The following is a 20,498-nucleotide window of genomic DNA, read 5'->3' as shown; positions in this document are numbered from 1 at the left end:
TTTGTGTTCTTAGAAATTAGTGTTATTCATTGAATTTTAACATGCATTTTTCAGGCAGGATGATATGATGTTATTATACATGGATGGATATTGTAAACTATTAGTGGTTGAATATTGCCTACACATATAATAGTACATGCATTCTAAAAAGATAATTATATTTCATAGATGAACTTCAACACAGGCTATTTGATGCATTCTTGGTAGTATTTCATAGTTTTAAAAGGCACCAAATACAGGGGCACCTAGGTGGCTTAGTTGGTTAAGCATCTGCCTTCGGCTCAGGTCATGATCTCAGGGTCCTGGGATCAAGCCCTGTGTCGGGCTCCCTGCTCAGCAGGGAGTTTGCTTCTCCTTCTCCCTCTCCCTCCCCCTGCTTGTTTTCTCTCTCTCTCTCTCTCACAAATAAATAAAATCTTAAAAAAAAAGGCACCAAATACAATGATTATTGAAGAATCAGTAAGGGCAGATAGTTTTACCCTTTATTGTCATAGTATTTCGTTTGTTTCTAAAGTTCATGTCTCATTTGAGATAAGCAGTGGTATTCTGACATTAATACCATTGAACTTTTACTTTGTTTTTGAAATAATGATTAAACTATTTTTTTAATTTTTTTTAAAGATTTTATTTATTTATTTGACAGAGAGAGACACAACGAGAGAGGGAGCACAAGCGGGGGGAGTGGGAGAGGGAGAAGCAGGCTTCCCGCAGAGCAGGGAGCCGGATGCAGGGCTTGATCCCAGGACCCTGGGATCATGACCTGAGCCGGAGGCAGACGCTTAACGACTGAGCCACCCAGGCGCCCCATGATTAAACTATTAAACTACTCTATAACTGATACTATTTACTTGAAGACTTTTTCTGAAGCTTTTTTCATATGAACAAAATTATACGTGGGATAACTTGATAAAGTTAATTCTCCATTCTCAACTGTCTCAAGAAAGTAACCCAACAGCCTGTTATCAGCAATAAATGTACAAAGTAATTCTAGTTGGTTGTCTAGTATGTTTTATTTGCATAGCGTAGTTTCATGATTATGTTAGACTTTACGTACCTGAAAATTAAGACACATTTATGTGACTGAATTTAGTGCACTGATTTTCTCATTCTTTTCTTGCAGCATTTTCAGTTAGCTTTGGTTGACTGCAATCCCTGCACTTTGTCCAATGCTGAAAGTAAGTATTTTTAAGTAATAGTTTTCTACATGTATTCAGATCACCTCATGGCAAATAATAGTAGTGATGATGATGATGATGATGATGATAGTGAAAGTCCTGTGTAATTTTTCTTTTGGAATTGTTGGATCTAACTGTATTGGTTGCCATGGCTACTTGTACAAATGGAACATGTGAGACCAGTTATTGTGAACAGCCTGTGTCTAAAATAGATACGCCAGTGAACTGGGTTGTTGAATTAAAATTGTCTGCACTAATGAACAAGATTGACTATTTGTGCAATAATTATATTGTAGATGACTTGGGGGATTAAAAGCAGGGTTTACCAGTCTTTTAGGGAAAAATGCGTATACAAAGATTCTTAAGTGATAGCTCACTGATTCCTGCTGTGTGGTATTAAAGTTACTGATAATTATGAAAACATTTTATTCTACTTTTACATATCATATATAAAGTTTGAAGTGACATTTTTCAATTAATTAAAAAAGAATGTGAGAAATATGTTCTGCTACAGTGTTTTTTTTCAGACAGTTATTTTCTGCTTCTGTGTATGTTTCTTTCCAAAAGCAGATTGGTTTATGATGTGTTTATCAATAAGTGAGTGTTGGCATATTTAGTGTAATAGTAGCCAATAAAAGTTTTAAGGATATACATTGGGTTCAAGCTGGATTTCTTTAAAACTTTCTTTCTTGAAAAATAGGTGTAAAAAGTTAAATCATTCTTAATGAAAATTTCAGGTCAAAGGATTCTAGGTTTGAGAAAGTATTTTGCTCTAAGTGACTCATGCTTTAACCCTAGAGAATGGCGTTAAGTGAAAATAGCGTCAGTGTTAAAAATGCCTAAGAAAATGATGGAATATATGAAAAGGTTATAGAAATTAGGATGTAACTTGCTATTACATGAATTATGACATGGTGTGGATTAAACCATCATCTAAACCAGACCACTTATCTCATATTGCTACTAGAGGCAATTTCCTGAGAAAACATAAAAGATTTCTATTTTCTCTAAATGAAACTGATCAGTGTATTTGCAGAATAAATGGTGGGAAGGTAACAAGTGCAGCAGTATTTTAGTTTCTAAGATGAGGTTAGATTAGACAAAATTTAACTCATTGATAAACTTTTATTAAAATCTTAATTTATACTTTTTCCTAATTATACAGGAATAAGAAAATAGCTCCTTTTCATTTGATTGATTATATCTAGTACCTTAAAGCAAACTCTCATAACTAGTATGTCAGTTTGAATGATAACTTCTGAGGGATGTTTCATAAATGTCAAACTGAATATTTTGGTAAATCCTCATTTTATTCTACCCTGTTGAGGTTAAATCTCAGTTGTACGTCATTGCTCTTGCTTGAGAGGAAAACACCTACATCCGTAGAATGAGCACCATTGGGCAGGAAACTTCCTGTTGAACGTGAAGAGGATGATTTGAACCATAATGAATACATCTTCAAGTTTACTATGTCTCTGTTGGTTGTTGAGAAAGGAAATAGGAGGGAGTGTGACCAACATCCTGTTTTGCCCAGGACTGAGGAGTTTGCCTGGACTCAGGACTTTCTGTGCTACAAGGCTGGTTACTGTGATGGAAGGGAACGTGCTTCATTTAGAAACATTAGGCCATTATAGTTCAGTTGATTTGGGTAGTTTATCTTAGGCTGTCTGCATGATTACATGATAACCACGGTAATGGCTAATGTCTCACAGAGCATTAACAAATGTAGACTACCTACTTTGAGCCAGACATTTTTACAATTTAAGTACCAGGCTCTTATTATCTTGGCAAAGCTTATTTCTCTTTGAATTTTTAACGTCATCACCTATTTGTGTATGCCACAGACCTTGACTATTCTTTGAAATCTTACATATTACTTTGTGATACTACAAAGATCAGAAGATTATAGAAAGGAAAGTAAGCTTTTAAAAAAACATCTATATGAGATATTTCTCTTATGGCACAATTCATTTATGCAATTAAAAAGTAAGTAGATACACTTATTGCTTCTAGAGCTTTTTAAGAGGGATTAGTTACAGTTGGTGTTTTAAAAGTAGGATCATGGTGATGTGAGACTTCATTATATGATGGCCCTTGTGATAAAATTGTTTCCTGTAGATTTAATTAATTCTTTTAATTCTAAAAATAATGTATAGTTTCTGAATAAAGTTTAATTTCAGAACCTTTTATAGCAGTATTTGTTAAAAATTTCAACTTTAATTGAGACTTAGCCAAGTGGAGCTTTTTCTTAGTTGTATGGTTATGTTCCTCTTGAAGAGGACTTCTAAGAATTTAAATATGTGATAATTTTCACACTACAAAAGATGACACTGTATTTAGTAATTCATTGCATAGGAAAGCCCTGAACAGAGGGAGGGCCTAGGGACTGAGCTTGGAGGAAGTTTGGGGTGGTGGTAGGATGCTAGCTAGTTGCTGTTCTGTTCTTCTTTCTCACCTTTATTAGAGAAGTAAGTAGATCGGGGGAAATGAGCATAGATTTTTCCATCATCTTTCTCATTCTCTTAATCTGTAACCCAGTCTCCTTCCATTGATGTAGTGAGGTAAGATTTGGAAATGGTATCTCAAGGGAGGGCTGTGTTGGAAAAGGGGAATGGAAAATAAAAGCCCTCAACAGATCTAGGCAGAGGGGATATCTATATACGTAGAACTTTTATTGTTATTTTTATGTGTTTTTCACAAAAAGCTGATTGTAATCTTCTAAAGATATTTTTATTTTGCCTCGTCCCTGATTAGTTAACATGTAATATTTAACGATTATTTATGGAGAGATGTAGTTTTACTTTTTTTTTTTTTTTTAAGATTTTATTTATTTGACAGAGAGAGACACAGCGAGAGAGGGAACACAAGCAGGGGGAGTGGGAGAGGGAGAAGCAGGCTTCCCACGGAGCAGGGAGCCCTATATGGAACTCGATCCCAGGACTCTGGGATCATGACCTGAGCCAAAGGCAGACGCTTAACGACTGAGCCACCCAGGCGCCCCTAGTTTTACTTTTGATCTAAAAATGTTTGATTTTAAAGTTCATCATATATTTTGTTTGTTTTATTCTTTATGGTTATTTAGTTTAGTTCTTCCCAGATGCTAGTCTAGAACAGGTATAAGAATCTCTTGCAGAACTGATTTGAAAAGGCAGCTTTCCAGGCTATGCCATAGGCTCACTGAATCATAATCTCAGGAATCTCTACCTTTTTTTTTTTAAAGATTTTATTTATTTATTTGACAGAGAGAGACAGTGAGAGAGGGAGCACAGGGAGGGGGAGTGGGAGAGGGAGAAGCAGGCTTCCCGCTGAGCAAGGAGCCTGAAATGGGGAAATGGGGCTCGATCCCAAGACCCTGGGATCATGACCTGAGCCAAAGCAGACGCATAACGATTGAGCCACCCAGGCGCCCCAGGAATCTCTATTTCTAACAAGCCTCCCAGGTGAATCTTACAGTTAGAGGAATCAGTGAGAGAGTTAGTCCATGGTGCATCCAGCAGTGAATACTTGACAGTAGTCCTATGGACCTTGTTTTTAAAGATCCACACCAACATTTTTGCATATAAATTTGAAAGGCTTAAATCCAGCTAGGAAATCCAGGTAGTTAGAACATTAAAAAGAGAGTTGTCATTGAAGAATGAAAATTATAGTATCGAAGTAGCTAGAATCCAATTTTGATTCCTGGTTCATTGTTGCTTTTGTTGGATCATTCATACTTTGGTGTTGGTATCAGGGAGAGCTGCAAACAAAAGCTAAAATATATTCTTACTTGATTTTCAAGACATATTTGTTAATCTTGGGACTGTTTACTATTCTTGCCTTCTAAGTGGTTTTTGACTTTTTTTTTCTTAATTCTGAGGAACCGATAGAGAAATGCAACAGTTCACTTCCTCTGTGTGTTATTTCCAGCATCATCCTGCTTTATGACTTCTTTATAAATGTTGTTATGAAATGTGGTATAAGGAATTAGAGGCTTTCTTTGGTTTTTATATGTTTTTTTATCATATATTGACTTTACTATATTTTATTGTCTTGGAACTCAGCTTTTAAATACCATGTTTTGAAATGCATGGATTATAGGAGTTTTCTATATTTGCTTCATCTTGCAGTTTTGAACTTTGTAAGGCGTATACTCACTTGCTATAGATTTTAATGTTAATTTTAATATTACACTGACAAAATTTGATAGTGAGCAACAGTGAATACATGTGGCACATGTGGCGTCTTATGTTCATGTTCTTTAGTGTGTTTGCTTGTATATTGTTTTATTAAAAATAAGTTATGTCTCATTGTTAAATCTCTATAGAGTAGATTGTGCTTAATGTTTGACATTTTATATTCTTACTTAATTTACCCCAAACACTATTATATTGGTATTGATTTTTATTTTCCATCATCTTTGCAGTTCAATTTCACATTGCCCACTTATATGAAACCCAGGTAAGTGTTTTAACTTACCTTACTTAAAGTGATCACCCATATCATTGTAAGTGAAGTCAGACATACATAAAATTTAATGGGATTCTGGGCATTATCTCCTTCATGTATTTTATACTCATTAAATGTGATCAAGATTTTGTGTAGTGAAACAGTACTTGCTATATATGAGGAAATTTCATTTAATATGTTTTGCCTCTAAACTTGAACTATCTGCAGCCTTAAATGATTTAAGATTTCTCTTATTCTTGATGTGGAATGACTTTCTTTGCAAAATGTTCATAGATAGTTGTTATAACGCATTGTTGTTAGTTTTACTTTTTCTTACGATTGAACTATCCCTTCCACGTGTCACCATTTGAAAGGCGTGTTAGAGTTACCCCTTGATCTCAATTCTTTTAAGGTTGCTATACTTAAAAAAACCTTTTCATTTTAATTTTATTTATTTATTTATTTATTTTTTAAAGATTTTATTTATTTATTCATGAGAGACAGAGGAGGAGAGAGAGAGAGAAGCAGAGGGAGAAGCAGGCTCCCAAGGAGCAGGGAGCCCGATGCGGGACTCGATCCCAGGACCCTGGGATCATGACCTGAGCCGAAGGCAGACGCTTAACCATCTGAGCCACCCAGGCGCCCCCAGTTTAATTTTAGAACATTTTGTTTTTGTGTGTGGAAGATTTTGCTAAGTTGTGTGATAAAAGGTATAACACAGACATTTATTTTTGGCTGTGGGATGGCAAATCAGTTACAAGTTAGTATGAGAGTAAAATATTAAGTAATCGGGGTTTACCCGAAACATAAATTTAATAACCACTTTTTGGGGAAAAAAATACTGTTAACGTTTGTACATCTATTTTGTAAGGTCTCTTTAGTTTCAGGGCTATCATGGGGTGCTTGAAAAAATTAACATCGGATTCTTGGGCCCTTCATCTGCTGAGGCCCTCCCCCCTGACATGCATGTGTGCCCACTATATAAGAATTTATGCACACTCAAGTTTGGATACCCTACTAATCTAGGGATTTTATCCACCTTGAGAAGATGCATGTGAGAATTACATCACCTTGTGGATCAGAATCTTTACCTGCCAGTGGTAATCCTAGCCTCTTGCCAACTGCTGATTTTTGCCAGATCAGCGAAGGCCTCAGGGTGAAAGCAGCTACAGAAATCCCCTCCCTCTCCAAAGTTGTTCTTTCCTTGGAGTCTTCACTCCTTCTGTTATTACCTCAGAGCTTTCTGCTGCCTTCAAAATGAGAAGTTCTGTTTTTTTCCCTGTAAAATTTTCTAGTTCTTAGTGAGATTACTGGTCCGTTACTAGCTGAAGCAGAAGTTTTCTCACTTTTATTTTTTTAATTTAGTGTTTTGAGAGGAGGGGGAGAGAGAGGAGAGGAGGACCAGAGGGGGGGAGAGAGAATCTGAAGCAAGCTCCAGGCCTAGCATGGACGCTGACGTGGGGCTCGATCTCAGGACCCAGAGATCATGACCTGAGCCAAAACCAAGAGTTGGATGCTTAACTCACTGAGCCACCCAGGTGCCCCATTCTCACCTTTATTTTTATTTTTTTTATTTTTTAAAGATTTTATTTATTTATTCATGAGAGACAGAGAGGCAGAGGCAGGCTCCCCGCAGAGCAGGGAGCCTGATGTGGGACTCTGAACCAGGACCCTGGGATCATGACCTGAGCTGAAGGCAGATGCTTAACCAACTGAGCCAGCCAGGCACCTTCTCACCTTTATTTTTAATAAGAGTTTTTACTGGTGGTGGAATTCCATTTTATTATTTCATTTGATCACTTTAAAATTTACGTTCCATTGTCTTCTGGCTTTCATTGTTTCTGATGAGAAGTTGTCTGTTGGTGTTAAGCTTTTAATCTTGTGAAGGTACTGTGGGGACAGGGCCCTCCCTCCATTAATTCTTTCATTTGGTAAATTTTAGTTCCCATCAAGATTAAACAAAACGAGAAGAACAAAATTTATGGCAAGCAGAGTATATAATTATTAGATGACAGAAGATGACACTGTAAGCATATGAAAAGATTGAAAAATCTCTATTCCAGTACTTATAACAAGGGTTTTCATTTTCAGGTAAAAATTTGAGAAAAGCAAAAATGCCTCTCTCCCTCCCTAGCTAGCAGTAGAAAGTTACTTTTTATACTTAAGCTGATTTATATGAATATTTATGAATATGGAATTTTAAAATGTAAATTTAAGTAGTCATATATAGTTAGTGGCTACTGCTAGGTAACCAAATAGTTCAGTGAAAGTTTCTTTATATAGAAAGTCTTCCTGCTAATAAATGTAGAAATAATTTAGTATCACTTTACAAACCCTGAGGGCCCTGTTGCCACATTACCTTCAAAGGATTAAACAATAAGACCATAATTAAGACCAAAGTGAGGGAATACTTTTTTAACAGGAGTGGTTAAGGAAGGCCTCTCTGAGCAAGAGCTATTTGGGCTGAGTCCTGAATGGAGAGAAGGAGCCAGTGATAAAAATCATTTGGGGCTGATGGAGTGCCTGTGTGTTGCTGGATCATTCTAATAAAGAGGTGTTACCAGCTACAATGACGTTGTGGTACTGAGTTCATGTTCGAAAGACAAAAAGGAGGCCTATCGTAGAGATGGAGGTGTAGGGTTTTTTTGTTTTGTTTCTTTAAAAATTTTTTAGTTAAATTTAATCATAAATCTGGGTTGGGGTTATTTTATTTTTCAGCTTTATTGAAGTGTAATTGACAAAATTGTAAGATACTGCTCAATGTGATGATTTGATATACATATATATAGTGAAAGGATTTCTCCCATCAAGTTAATTAACATACCCATCACCTTATATATCTTCCCCCCCAAATCCTGTATATACATGATACCAAACAGTACTTGTCTTTCTCTGTCTGGCTTATTTCACTTAGCATAATGCCCTCCACATTCATCCATGTTATTGCAAATGACAGGATTTTCCTTCCTTTTTAAGGCTGTAATACTATTCTATTATATTTATATACCACATTTTCTTGAGCCATCTTTCTTTTTTTAAGATTTTATTTATTAGAGAGAGCACAAGTGGGGGGAAAGGGGAGATGGAGAAGCAGACTTCTCACTAGGAGCTGGATGTGGGGCCCAGTCCCAGGACCCCAAGATCATGAACTGACCCAAAGGCAGATGCTTAACCAACTGAGCCACCCAGACGCCCCTTTCTTGATCCATCTTTTGACAGATACTTAAACATTGTTTCCATACCTTGGCTATTATCAGTAAAGCTGCATCGAACATGGGAATACGGATACCTCTTCAAGATGTGTTTTTTGAGGTTTTGAGATATGGTTTTGTTTCCTTTGAAAATATACCCACAAGTGGGATTGCTGGATGATATGGTACTTCTATTTAGGTATGGATAATTTTAATGGAATGCCATCTCCCACACACCTGTTCTTACTAGATTTAAAAATTAGATTCTCAGGTTTCTGTGTATATTATCATACCATCTCTAAGTATAGTTAATTTTGTTCCTGTGTATAATGTCATATGTCCAAGTAAATGTATTAAGAATTATTCCTGGAAAGTTATATCAGTTATTTTTTTATGTTTTTATTTAAATTCCAGTTAGTCAGCATACAGTGTAATACTAGTTTCAGGTATACAATATAGTGATTCAACACTTCCCATTCATCACCCAGTGCCCATCACAGCAAGTGCACTCCTTAATCCCCATCACCTATTTAACCCATTCCCCCCCACCTCCCTTACGGTAACCATCAGTTTGTTCTCTAAAGTTAAGTCTGTTTCTTGGTTTGCCTCTCTTTTTTTACCCTTTGCTCTTTTGTTTCTTAAATTCCACATGAGTGAAATCATCCGGTATTTGTCTTTTTCTGATTCACTTATTTCGCTTAGCGTAATACTCTCTAGCTCCATCCACATCGTTGCAAATGGCAAGATTTCATTCTCTTTTATGACTGAATAATATTCCCTAGAATATATATATACCACATCTTCATTCATCAGTTGATGCACAATTGGGCCGTTTCCATAATTTGGCTATTGTAGATAATGTTACTATAAACATAGGGGTGCACATATCCCTTTGAATTCGTATTATTCCTTGGGTAAATACCCAGTAGTGCAATTACTAGATCGTAGGGTAGTTCTAGTTTTAACTTGTTGAGGAACCTCCGTACTGTTCTCCACAGTGTCTGCACCAGTTTGCATTTCTACCACCAGTGCAAGAAAAAGGTTCCCATTTAACCACATCTCACCAACACCTGTTGTTTCTCATGTTACTGGTTTTAGCCATTCCGACAGGTTTGAGGTGGTATTGTAGTTTTGATTTGCATTTCCCTGATGATGAGTGATGTCGAGCATCTTTTCATGTGTCTGTTGGCTACTTGCATATCTTCATTAGAAAAATGTCTATTCATGTTTTCTGCACATTGTTTTAATTGGATTATTTGGGTTTGGGGTGGCTATTGTATAAGATCTTTGTATAGTTTGGATACTAACCCTTTATCAGATATGTCCTTTGCAAATATCTTCTCCCATTCCATAGGTTGCCTTTTAGTTTTGATGATTGTTTCCTTTGCTGTGCAGAGCTTTTTATTTTGATACAGTCCCAATAGTTCATTTTTGCTTTTGTTTCCCTCGCCTCAGGAGACCTATCTAGAAAAAAGTTCCTGTGGCTGATGTCAAAGAAATTACTGCCTGTGCTTTCTTCAAGGACTTTTATGGTTTCATATCTCATTTTAGGTCTTTAATCCATTTTGAGTTTATTTTTGTGTATAGTGAAAGAGAATGGTCCAGGTTCATTCTTTTGCATGTTGTTCAGTTTTCCCAATACCATTTGTTGAAGAGACAGTCATTGGCTATTCTTTCCTGCTTTGTTGAAGATTAATTGGCCATATAAGTGTAGGTTCATTTCTGGGTTTTCTGTTCTGTTTCATTGATCTGTGTGTCTATTTTTGTGCCAGTACCGTAGTGTTTTGATTACTGAAGTTTTGTACTATAGCTTGAAGTCTCTAACTGTGATGCCTCTTTTCTTTTTCAAGGTTGCTTTGGTTATTTAGGGTGTTTTGTGGTTCCATGCAAATTTTAGGATTGTTTGTTCTAGCTCTCTGTGGAATAGTGCTGGCATTTTGATAGGGATTGCTTTAATTGTGTGGATTGCTTTGGGTAATACAGGCATTTTAACAGGTTGTGTTCTCCCAATACATGAGCATGGAATGTCTTTCCATTTCTTTGTGTCATCTTCAGTTTCTTTCATTAGTGGTTTATAGTTTTCAGAGTACGGGTCTTTCACCTCTTTGGTTAGGTTTATACCCCTAGGTATCTTGTGGTTTTTGGTGCAATCGTAAATGGGATTGATTCCTCAATTTCTCTTTCTTCTGCTTCGTTGTTGTATAGAAATGCAACAGATTTCTGTACATTGATTTAGTATCCTACAACTCTACTGAATTTATCAATTCCAGCGCAGTTTTTTGGTGGAGTCTTTTGGGTTTTCTACATATTATATCAGGTCATCTGCAAATAGTGAAAGTTTGACTTCTTCCTTGCCAATTTGGATACCTTTTATTTATTTTTGTTGTCTGGTTCCTGTGACTAAGACTTCCAGTACCATGTTGAATAAAAGTGGTGAGAGTGGACATTCCTGTCTTATTCCTGATTGTAGAAGTGAAGCTCAGTTTTTCCCCATTTAGGATGATGTTAAATGTGGGTTTTTTCATATATGGCCTTTATTATGTTGGGGTATTCCCTCTAAACCTGCTTTTTTAAGGGTTTTTATCATGGATGGATGTTGTACTTTATCAAATGCTTTTTCTGTGTCTTTTGAAGTGATCCTGTGGTTCTTTTGTTTTCTCTTGTTCATTGATGTATCACGTTGACTGATTTGCAAATATTGAACCACCCTTGCAACCCAGGAATAAATCCCACTTGATCTTGGTGAATGATTTTTTCAATGTGTTGTTGGATTTGGTTCACTAGTATTTTGTTAAGGATTTTTACAACTGTGTTCATCAGAGATATTGGCCTGTATTTCTCTTTTTTGTGTGTGTCTTTATCTGGTTTTGGTATCTAGGTAATGCTGGCCTCATAGAATGAATGTGGAAGTTTTCCTTCCTTTTCTATTTTTTTGGAATTGTTTGAGGAGGAATAGATATTAACTCTTTAAATGTTTGGTAGAATTCACCTGTGAAGTCTTCCGGTTCTGGACTTTTCTTTGTTGGGAGTTTTTTGATTATGATTCTGTTTCTTTGCTGGTTATCAGTTTGTGCAAATTTTTAGTTTTAGTTTTGGTAATTTATATATTTCTAGGAAATTTATCCATTTCTTCTAGGTTGTCCAGTTTGTTGGCATATAGTTTTTCATAATAATATTAAAATTGTTTGTATTTCTGTGGTGTTGGTTGTTATTTCTCTGTCTCATTTGTGATTTTATTTAGGTCTTTTTTCTTTTTGATAAGTCTGGCTAGAGGTGTATCAATTTTATTAATTTTTTCCAAGAAGCAGCTCCTAATTTCATTGATCTCTTGTTTTTTCATTTATATATCATTTATTTCTGCTCTAATATTTATTATTTCCTTCTGTCTGCTGTCTTTAGGCTTCATTAATGTTACTTATGTAGCTCCTTTAAGTGTAAGGTTAGGTTGTTTGAGACTTTTCTTGCTTCTTGAAGTAGGCCTGTATTGCTATATACTTCCCTCTTAGAACCCACTTTTGCTGCATCCCAAAGGTTTTGGACCTCTTTGTTTTATTTTCATTTGCTTCCATATATTTTTTATTTCTTTGATATCCTGGTTGACCCATTCATTATTTAGTATCATGTTATTTAACCTCCGTATATTGGTGGTCTTTGCGGATTTTTTCCTGTGGTTGACTTCTAGTTTCATAGCGTTGTGGTCAGAAAAGGGGCATGGTATGATTTTGATCTTCTTGAATTTGTTGAGTCCTGTTTTGTGGCCTAATACATAACCTGTTCTGGAAAATACCCCCCGTGCACTTGAAAAGAATGTTTATTCTGCTGTTTCAGGATGGAAGGCTCGGAATATATCTGTTAAATCCATCTTGTCCATTGTTTCCTTCTTCGTTTTCTGTTCAGATGATCTGTTCATTGATGTAAGTGGGGTGTTAAAGCCCCCTACTATTATTGTATGATTATGGATTAGTTCCTTTCTGTTTGTTATTGTATTACATATTTGCGTGCTCCCATGTGGGGTGCATAGATATTTACAATTGTATCTTCTTTTTGGATTGTTCCCTTTATTATTATAAAGTGTCTGTCTTTGCCTCTTACTACAGTCTTTGTCAAAGTCTAATTTGTTCCATGTAAGTATTGCTACTCAGGCTTTCTTTTGACAACCATTTGCATGATAAATGTTTTTCTGTCCCTTCGCTTTCAATCTGCCTGTGTCTTTAGGTCTAAAACGAGTTTCTTGTAGGCAGCATGTAGACAGATCTTGTTTTTTTTTTTTTTTAATCCATTCTGTTACCCTTTGTCTTTTGATTGGACCATTTATTCCATTTTCATTCAGAGTAATTATTGATATGTATTTATTGCCATTTTATTACTTGTGGTTGTTTCTGGAGATTTTCTCTGATCCTTATCATTCTTTCATGGCTTGCTGGTTTTCTTTAGTGACTTATTTGGACTTCTTTCTTTTTATTCTTTGCATATCTATTATTATTCTTTGATTTGTATTTACCACTAGGTTTGTATATAACATCATCTACTTATAGTAGTGTATATTAAGTTGATGGTTGTTTAAGTTTGAACCCATTCTTTACTCCTATCCTCCCTATGTTTTAGGTATATATTGTCATTTTACATCCTTTTATTTTGTGTGTTCCTTGGCTGATTTTTAGATAGAAATATTAATTTTTACTGCTTTTCAGTTTCCTACTTTCATACTGTCACTTTTGGTGTTTCTTTTCCACTCACAGAGTCCCCATTTAGTATTTTTTGCAGGGCTGGCTTAGTGGTCACAAACTCCTTTAGTTTTTGTCTGTGAAACTCTTTATCTCTCCTTCTATTCTGAATGTTAGCCTTGCTGGATAGAGTATTCTTGGCTGCACATTTTTCCCACTCAGTACTTTGAATATATCCTGTGAATCCTTTCTGACTTGGAGACTTTTCTACTGAAAAATGAGCTGATAGCCTTACGGGTTTTCTGTTATAAGTAACTATCTTCTTTTGTCTTGCTGCTTTTAAATATTTTTCCTTATTACTACACTTTGCCAGTTTAATTATAATGTTTTTTGGTGTGGGTCTGCTTTTGTTGATTTGGGTGGGACTTCTCTGTGCCTCCTTGATCTGGATATCTGTTTCCTTCCCCAGATTAGGGAAGTTTTCAACTATTATTTCTTCAAATAAGTTTTCTGCCCTTTTCTCTCTCTTCGTGTGGGATTCCTGTAATACAAATGTTACTGTGTTTGATGGAGTAACTGAGTTCCCTAAGTCTATTCTCGTTTTGTGTATTCTTCTTTCTCTCTTTTGTTCAGCTTCATTGCTTTCCTTTACTTTGTCTTCTCGGACATTAGTTCACTCCTTTGCTTCTTCCAGCCTGCTGTTCAATTGCATGAAGCCTGTTTCTAATCTCACTTATTGTACTCTTCATCTCTGATTCTTTTGTAACTTTTTTATTTCTGTGGTAAGGGTCTCACTGATATCTTCCATTCTTTTCTCAAGTTCAGTGAGTATCCTTATGATCATTGATTTAAGTTCTCCATTAGTTCTGTTACTTATATCTGTTCTGCCTAGATCTCTGGCCATGTCCTTATCTTGTTCTTTCATTTGGGATAAATTCCTCTGTCTTCTCATTTTGTCTAAGTCCTGCCGCCTTCTCTGTATTAGAAAAGCCAGTTGTGTCTCTTGCTCCTGAAAGTAATGGCTTTATGAAGAGGTCATGTAGTGTCCAGAGCCTGGCGCTTCAGGGAGTGTCTCTGGCTGCTTGCACTCTGCTGTTGTGTTCTGGCTGCTCTATCCTTCAGGCAAGTCATCTGCGGAGGTTCTCTTTGCCTGTCCTGGGCAGTTTTGGTCCCTGGCCTGAATTTGGCAAGTTTTAACTAGTTGTGCTCTGGTCTGCTTGTGAAATGAGACCTCTCATCACCTCCACTGAAACTGAGGCCCTACAGAACTTTCTGGTCGGGACATGTAGTGTGGGCAGGGGTTTGTGCTGGTCTTCTGGGGGAGGGGCCCATGCCCCTGGGACTGAGGTAAGCATGACTGAGAAGGGGCAGTTCCACCAGAGTGTGTGGGGGGGTGGGGCTTAGTGTAAGTAATTTAGGCAGCCAGTGTCTGAGTTGAACTGGTTCCTGATAGTGGCTTTGTTCTTATGCTGAGTGGTGGGGAAGTGAAATGGTGCCAGCCAGCTACTTTGTTTCCAGAGAGGTCTCTTCTTGAATGCTGCCTGTCCTGTGCATGCTCTGAGAAGAGCTGATTTCCCCATTGTTTGCCCCAGGCACTCTTCAGATCATTGTTTCCATGCTGTGTGTCTCTGGGTTGTTTGTCTGACTTTTCTCGAAGAGCACCCTATATCTCTGGACTCTCCCAGAGCCCAGCCCAGTCCACTGATACTTTAAACTTCAGGTTTAAGCCCCTCTGGTTGCAAGATCTCATGAAATTCAGCTCCTCTCGTTTTCCAAGCCAGTGGCAATGGGAAATATTTTCCTTGGGCATTCCCGTGTGCCCCTTTTACTCTCTCGCCCTTCTTTCTGACCACAGCTCTCCCACTCTGCAGCAGCCAATATCGGTTTCTCCCCTGAACCACATCTTCACACTTTCTCCTTCTTCAGTGTTACCTCATCTGTACAGATGTACCTTTAGTTGTGGTGTTTGTTCTGCCAGTCTTCAGGTTGATATATGGGGCACTTAGGATGATTTGATAGTTATGTATTTTCCTCCTACTTTCCGGCCATCTTTGAGGGAAGTCCTCTATCAGTTATTTAATTTACCTCTCCCATTTTATTAGCTGAGACTCTAGAGCCACTTTTTTCTAATAATAGTAGTAGTAGTAGTAGTAGTAGTAGTAGTAGTAGTAGTAGTAATTGGCCTTTTCCTTGAATTTAATGAAATAACTTGAACAATTTGTCATCTAAATTTTTAATTAGCCTTTAAAGATGAAAGATACAGAATTTTCCCTTTAATTTTGTTATTAAAGCATTACTTATTTTTTAATAGATAACCCAAAATGAAAGTGTTTGAAAGAATACACAGTGAAGTATCCTCCTTATTCCTTTTCTGTAACAACCTGTTCCTCTCCCCAACCTATTCCTCTCCTCCCCATTTCATATCTTTCCAGAGAAATCCATGTATGTCTAAGCAAATCCATTTATAAATGTGTTTGCATGTATACTCATTTTTCTTTATTTTATTGAAACATTAGCTAATTATGTGTGTTATCACTTGACCTTGCTTAAATTGTTTCTTTAAGTTATTATGATATTTTGGAAATCATTCCATATCAGTACATGTAGAGCTGTATTATATCCCTTTGCATAGGTGTAGTGTAACTAATACAACTGTTTTTTCCTTGAGGGATAGTTAAAATAATATTGTCATGAATAACACTGTTTATAAGAATTGTTAGTTTCATTTTTAACCTTCTCTTCTAACTATCCAGCATTAGTTTATTTCCAAAACATTGTAGATTGGTTTCACTTTATGTGTATTATAGAAATCCAAAAATTCTGAAGAAAGAGAAATTCCAGTTGGTATTTAAAGATGCAGTAAGTATGCCATGAATATGTAGGGTTTATTTCATGAATTCAGGGATGATTCAATGCAAGAAAATCTGTTACCAAAACAAAAATCAGTGTAAGGAAAACTAACAGTATTGTGAGGAAGGAAGAAAGATTTTTTTTTTAAAGAAATTAATTTTGTGAGAAGTAAGCAAAACAGTAGACATAATTAATAGGTCAAAACCTTAGTTCTCTGAAAAAATTAACAAAATAGATAATCTACTAGGTAACTTGATCAAGGGAATAAAAGAGAAAGCACATACACAAAATAAGGTAACCATGAAAACAGAAGAAATTAGAACTATAATACAAGACTACTAAGCAGACCTCTATGTAAATGAATTTGAAAATTTAATGAAACGGACTTCTTCCCAGGGAAATACAGATTAGCAAAACTGACCTCATTAGAAAATTATAAAAAGTCAATTTCTGTAAAAGAAATAGGGAAAATTAAGTAATGCCCAATAGAAAGCACCATGGCCAGATGGTTTTAGAGGGGAATTCTACCAAGCCTTTAAAGACCTGATAATTCTAATACTTTATAGATTGTTCCAGAGCATTGGAAATGAAAAACCTTTCCCTGCCTTCCTTTCCCCTTTCCCTTTTCCTTTCCCCTTTCCTTTTCTTTTTTTTAATAAAAGGCGTATTTTAAAAATATAATGGAAACAAAATCCCTGATTCTAAAAATGTAACTACAGATCATAGTGCTTTCATATCTTCTTTTTTTAAATTGTAAAATATATCTGACATAAATTTTACTATTTTAGCCATTTTTAAGTGTACCATGTCATTACATACATTCACATTGCGCAACTGTCACTACCATTCCTCTCCAGAACTTTTTCGTTATCCCAGACTGAATCTCTGTACCCATTCAGTAATAAGTTCTCATTCCTCCCTCCACCCAGCCCCAGGCAATCACTATTCTACTTTCTGTCTCTATGAGTTTAACTACTTCATGTAAGTGGAATCATATAGTATTTCTTTTTGTGCCTGGTATATTTCATTTAGCATAATGTCTTTAAGGTTTGTATGTGTTATAGAATGTATGAAAGCTTTAACTCTTCTTTAAGGCTTAATAATATTTCATTGTTGTATATACACAATACATTTTGTTTATCCATTCATCTATTGGTGGACACTTGTGTGGCTTCCACCTTTTGGCTATTGATAATGCAGCTGTGAACATGAGTATGCAAATACCTGTTTGAATCCCTGCTTTTAATTCTTTTTGATATGTAACTAGAAGTGAAATTACTGGATCTTTATGATAATTCTATGTTTAATTTTTTGAGGAACCATAATACTGTTTTTACCCATTTCCTCATTTGAAGCAAATGTACCTGATAAAAATAGGATAAAAAGGAAGCAATATATGGACCAATATCAGTAATGAATATTTGTGTAAAAGTACTAAATAAAAATTTAGCAAACAAAATCGTTACCTCATTGAGCAAATAATATACCAAGTGGTATTCTTTCCAGGAATGCAAGATTGAGTATTAAATGGAAATCCATAAGTATCAGGCATCCTAATAATAGAACTAAAGATAAAATCAGATTGTTATCACCATAGGTGCTGAGGAGAAACCTTTGACAAATTCAGCGCCCATTCCTAATAAAAAACTCATCCAAGTTGGACATAGGAACTGAGGGTTACTTTTTTTATCATGGTAAGATTCATGTACTTTAGTCCCCAGATTTTATCATGGTAAGATTCATATACATTAGTATCTTACTTAGGGGATACACTAGAGACATTTTCACAAAAATTAGGAGCAAAGCAGAGATTCCCACTATCTCTATTACTCCTCATCATTGTACTATAGGTATTAGCCAGTGCAGTCAGAGAAGAAAAATCAATTAGAAGCACAGATTACCATATAGAAATTAACCTTCAACAACAATAATCAAAGAGCATAATGTTAAAAAAATACCCATTTGAGTATCAGTAATTACTTGGTAATAAATTTAAAAGAGATACTGTGACTCAGCAATGTAAAGATACTGATTTTCCCTAAGTTACTTTATAAATGGAGCACAAACATCAGTAAAAACTACTAATAAACTTTTTTTAAATTTTTTATTGTTATGTTAATCACCATACATTACATCATTAGTTTTTGATGTAGTGTTCCATGATTCATTGTTTGTGCATAACACCCAGTGCTCCACACAGAATGTGCCCTCTTTAATACCCATCACCAGGCTAACCCATCCCCCCACCCCCTCCCCTCTAGAACCCTCAGTTTGTTTTTCAGAGTCCATCATCTCTCATGGTTTGTCTCCCCCTCCGACTTACTCCCCTTCATTCTTCCCCTCCTGCTATCTTCTTCTTCTTTTACTAACAAACTTTTTAAGGACTTAGATAAGTTGGTAACACGCTAGAATAACCAGGAAAACAATGGGGGGAAATTGTACAGATTTTACTAACTCTACTAAATAGAGACACAGTAATGCCTATATAATTCAAAGTGTTGTCTGGCATGTGAGTAGACGGACCAGTGGAATATCATAGAAAGAACAGGAATAGATCAAGTACATAGAGAAATAAAATGTTTGATAAAGGGTAATATCTTAAATTCCTGGGGTTAAGGTGGATTATTCATGCATGGTTTTAGGACAGCTGGGTAGCCATTTGGAAAAGGATAAAATTAGACCCATGTCTCAAGCTATTCAAAAGAATAAACTAGAAATGAATTAGCGTGAAATGTAAAAAACACTGTACAAGTACTAGAAGTGAACATGAACTCCTCTTCAACCTCGATTTAGGAAAAGCCTTTTTAACTGTGGTCATTGTTTTCATTGCCTCTGAATTTTGAGCTAGTCCATTTGACAGAAAAAAATAACATAAATTCAAAGGACACCTATGAAACAGAGAATCTTTGCAGCATATGCCATGGACAAAGGGCTAATACTCCTAATATAACAAACTTGAAATTTGAGGAACAAAGGAATGAAAAGCCAATAGAAAAATGGGGAAAAAGACATGAATAGACATTTCACAGAAAATATGTAGCAGGGCCATTAAACATATGGAAAAGTGGTCAGATTCACTCAGAAATGCAAATTAAAGCAACACTGAAATAGAACTCTCACATATCAGATTGGCAAAAATAATAAGTGGCTATGGGGAAACAGGCACTCTCATGTATTGTAATACAAACTGGTACAACCCATCTGGATCAGAATTTGACAGTAATCTAACAAAGCTATATATGCTTACCCTTTGACTCATCAGCCCCACATCTAGAAATTTACCTTGAAAGTATACCTCCAAAACTATGAAAATATATAGGCACAAGGATATCGATTAGAGCATTGTTTGCAATTACAAAATATTGGAAACAACTTAAATGCCCATTCATAGGAGAATGGTCATATAAACTATGGGACATTCAGGTAGTGGAGTTGCATGTAGCAAAGTATGAGGAAGAACTATGTGGATCACTACGTGGATTGATTTCCAGAATGTACTGCTAAGTGGAAAAAAATGCAGAGTGTAAAAGAGTATAATATACAACCCTTTGTGAAAGAAAGTACACATGTGCAGAAGCAATACTGAATGGATAAACCAGAAACAAATGAGGTTGGTTACCTACCGGCGGTTGTTGTGAATGGGGTAATAGGGATGAAAAGAAGTGGATTTTCTTGAGTGTATACTTTATATAGCTCTAACTCTTAGAACCTACCCCAGAATTAGTTGAATAATTGAGACCAACAAGGATGTGAGTTAGCCCAAAATAGAATGCAGACAGTAACAAATGAACTTACCTAATGAATAACATAAGTATAGTGGAGGGATGGATATGAAAAGAACTAACCTAAGTAACTTTAGAGAATAGTATTTTGATTATAGTCTAAAGCTGGAGACAAGAACTGTAAACAAATCCCGCACTACAATTACTTTCTCACAGCGGTATGGAGTAGGAATTCTGTAACTACTTTATGTGAATATTAGGAATAAGCAAATAAGTGAACGTATTGTGGATAATGAGAGCCAGGTTTTTCACTGTCAGAACTTACAAATAAGGAAAGTAAAGGCAAGACTGAACTCGTGTTGGATTGTAATCGGAGGTATCAATATGAATATATGGTTATTTAGGGTTATGGGTAGTTGGATAGAAATACAGGGGTGTGTGTGTGTGTGTGTGTGTGTGTGTGTGTGTGTA

The 20,498-nt window shown here is 35.9% G+C and overlaps 1 protein-coding gene across 11 annotated transcripts in view; it reads left to right on the top strand.

The window, feature by feature from the left end:
• Positions 1-20,498, top strand: part of KDM6A (lysine demethylase 6A) — a 211,935-nt gene that overhangs the window by 119,665 nt on the left and 71,772 nt on the right. For all 11 annotated transcript variants that reach the window (XM_027607526.2, XM_027607525.2, XM_027607533.2 and 8 more), the window contains 2 exons: positions 1,121-1,175; positions 5,578-5,612. In XM_027607526.2, the coding sequence (XP_027463327.1) occupies positions 1,121-1,175; positions 5,578-5,612 (90 nt within the window). The remainder of the gene's footprint in view (positions 1-1,120; positions 1,176-5,577; positions 5,613-20,498) is intronic.

The sequence above is a fragment of the Zalophus californianus genome, chromosome X, assembly GCF_009762305.2.
Source record: "Zalophus californianus isolate mZalCal1 chromosome X, mZalCal1.pri.v2, whole genome shotgun sequence".
In the NCBI taxonomy this organism is placed as follows: Eukaryota; Metazoa; Chordata; class Mammalia; order Carnivora; family Otariidae; genus Zalophus; species Zalophus californianus.
This window is presented reverse-complemented; position numbering and strand designations above follow the sequence as displayed.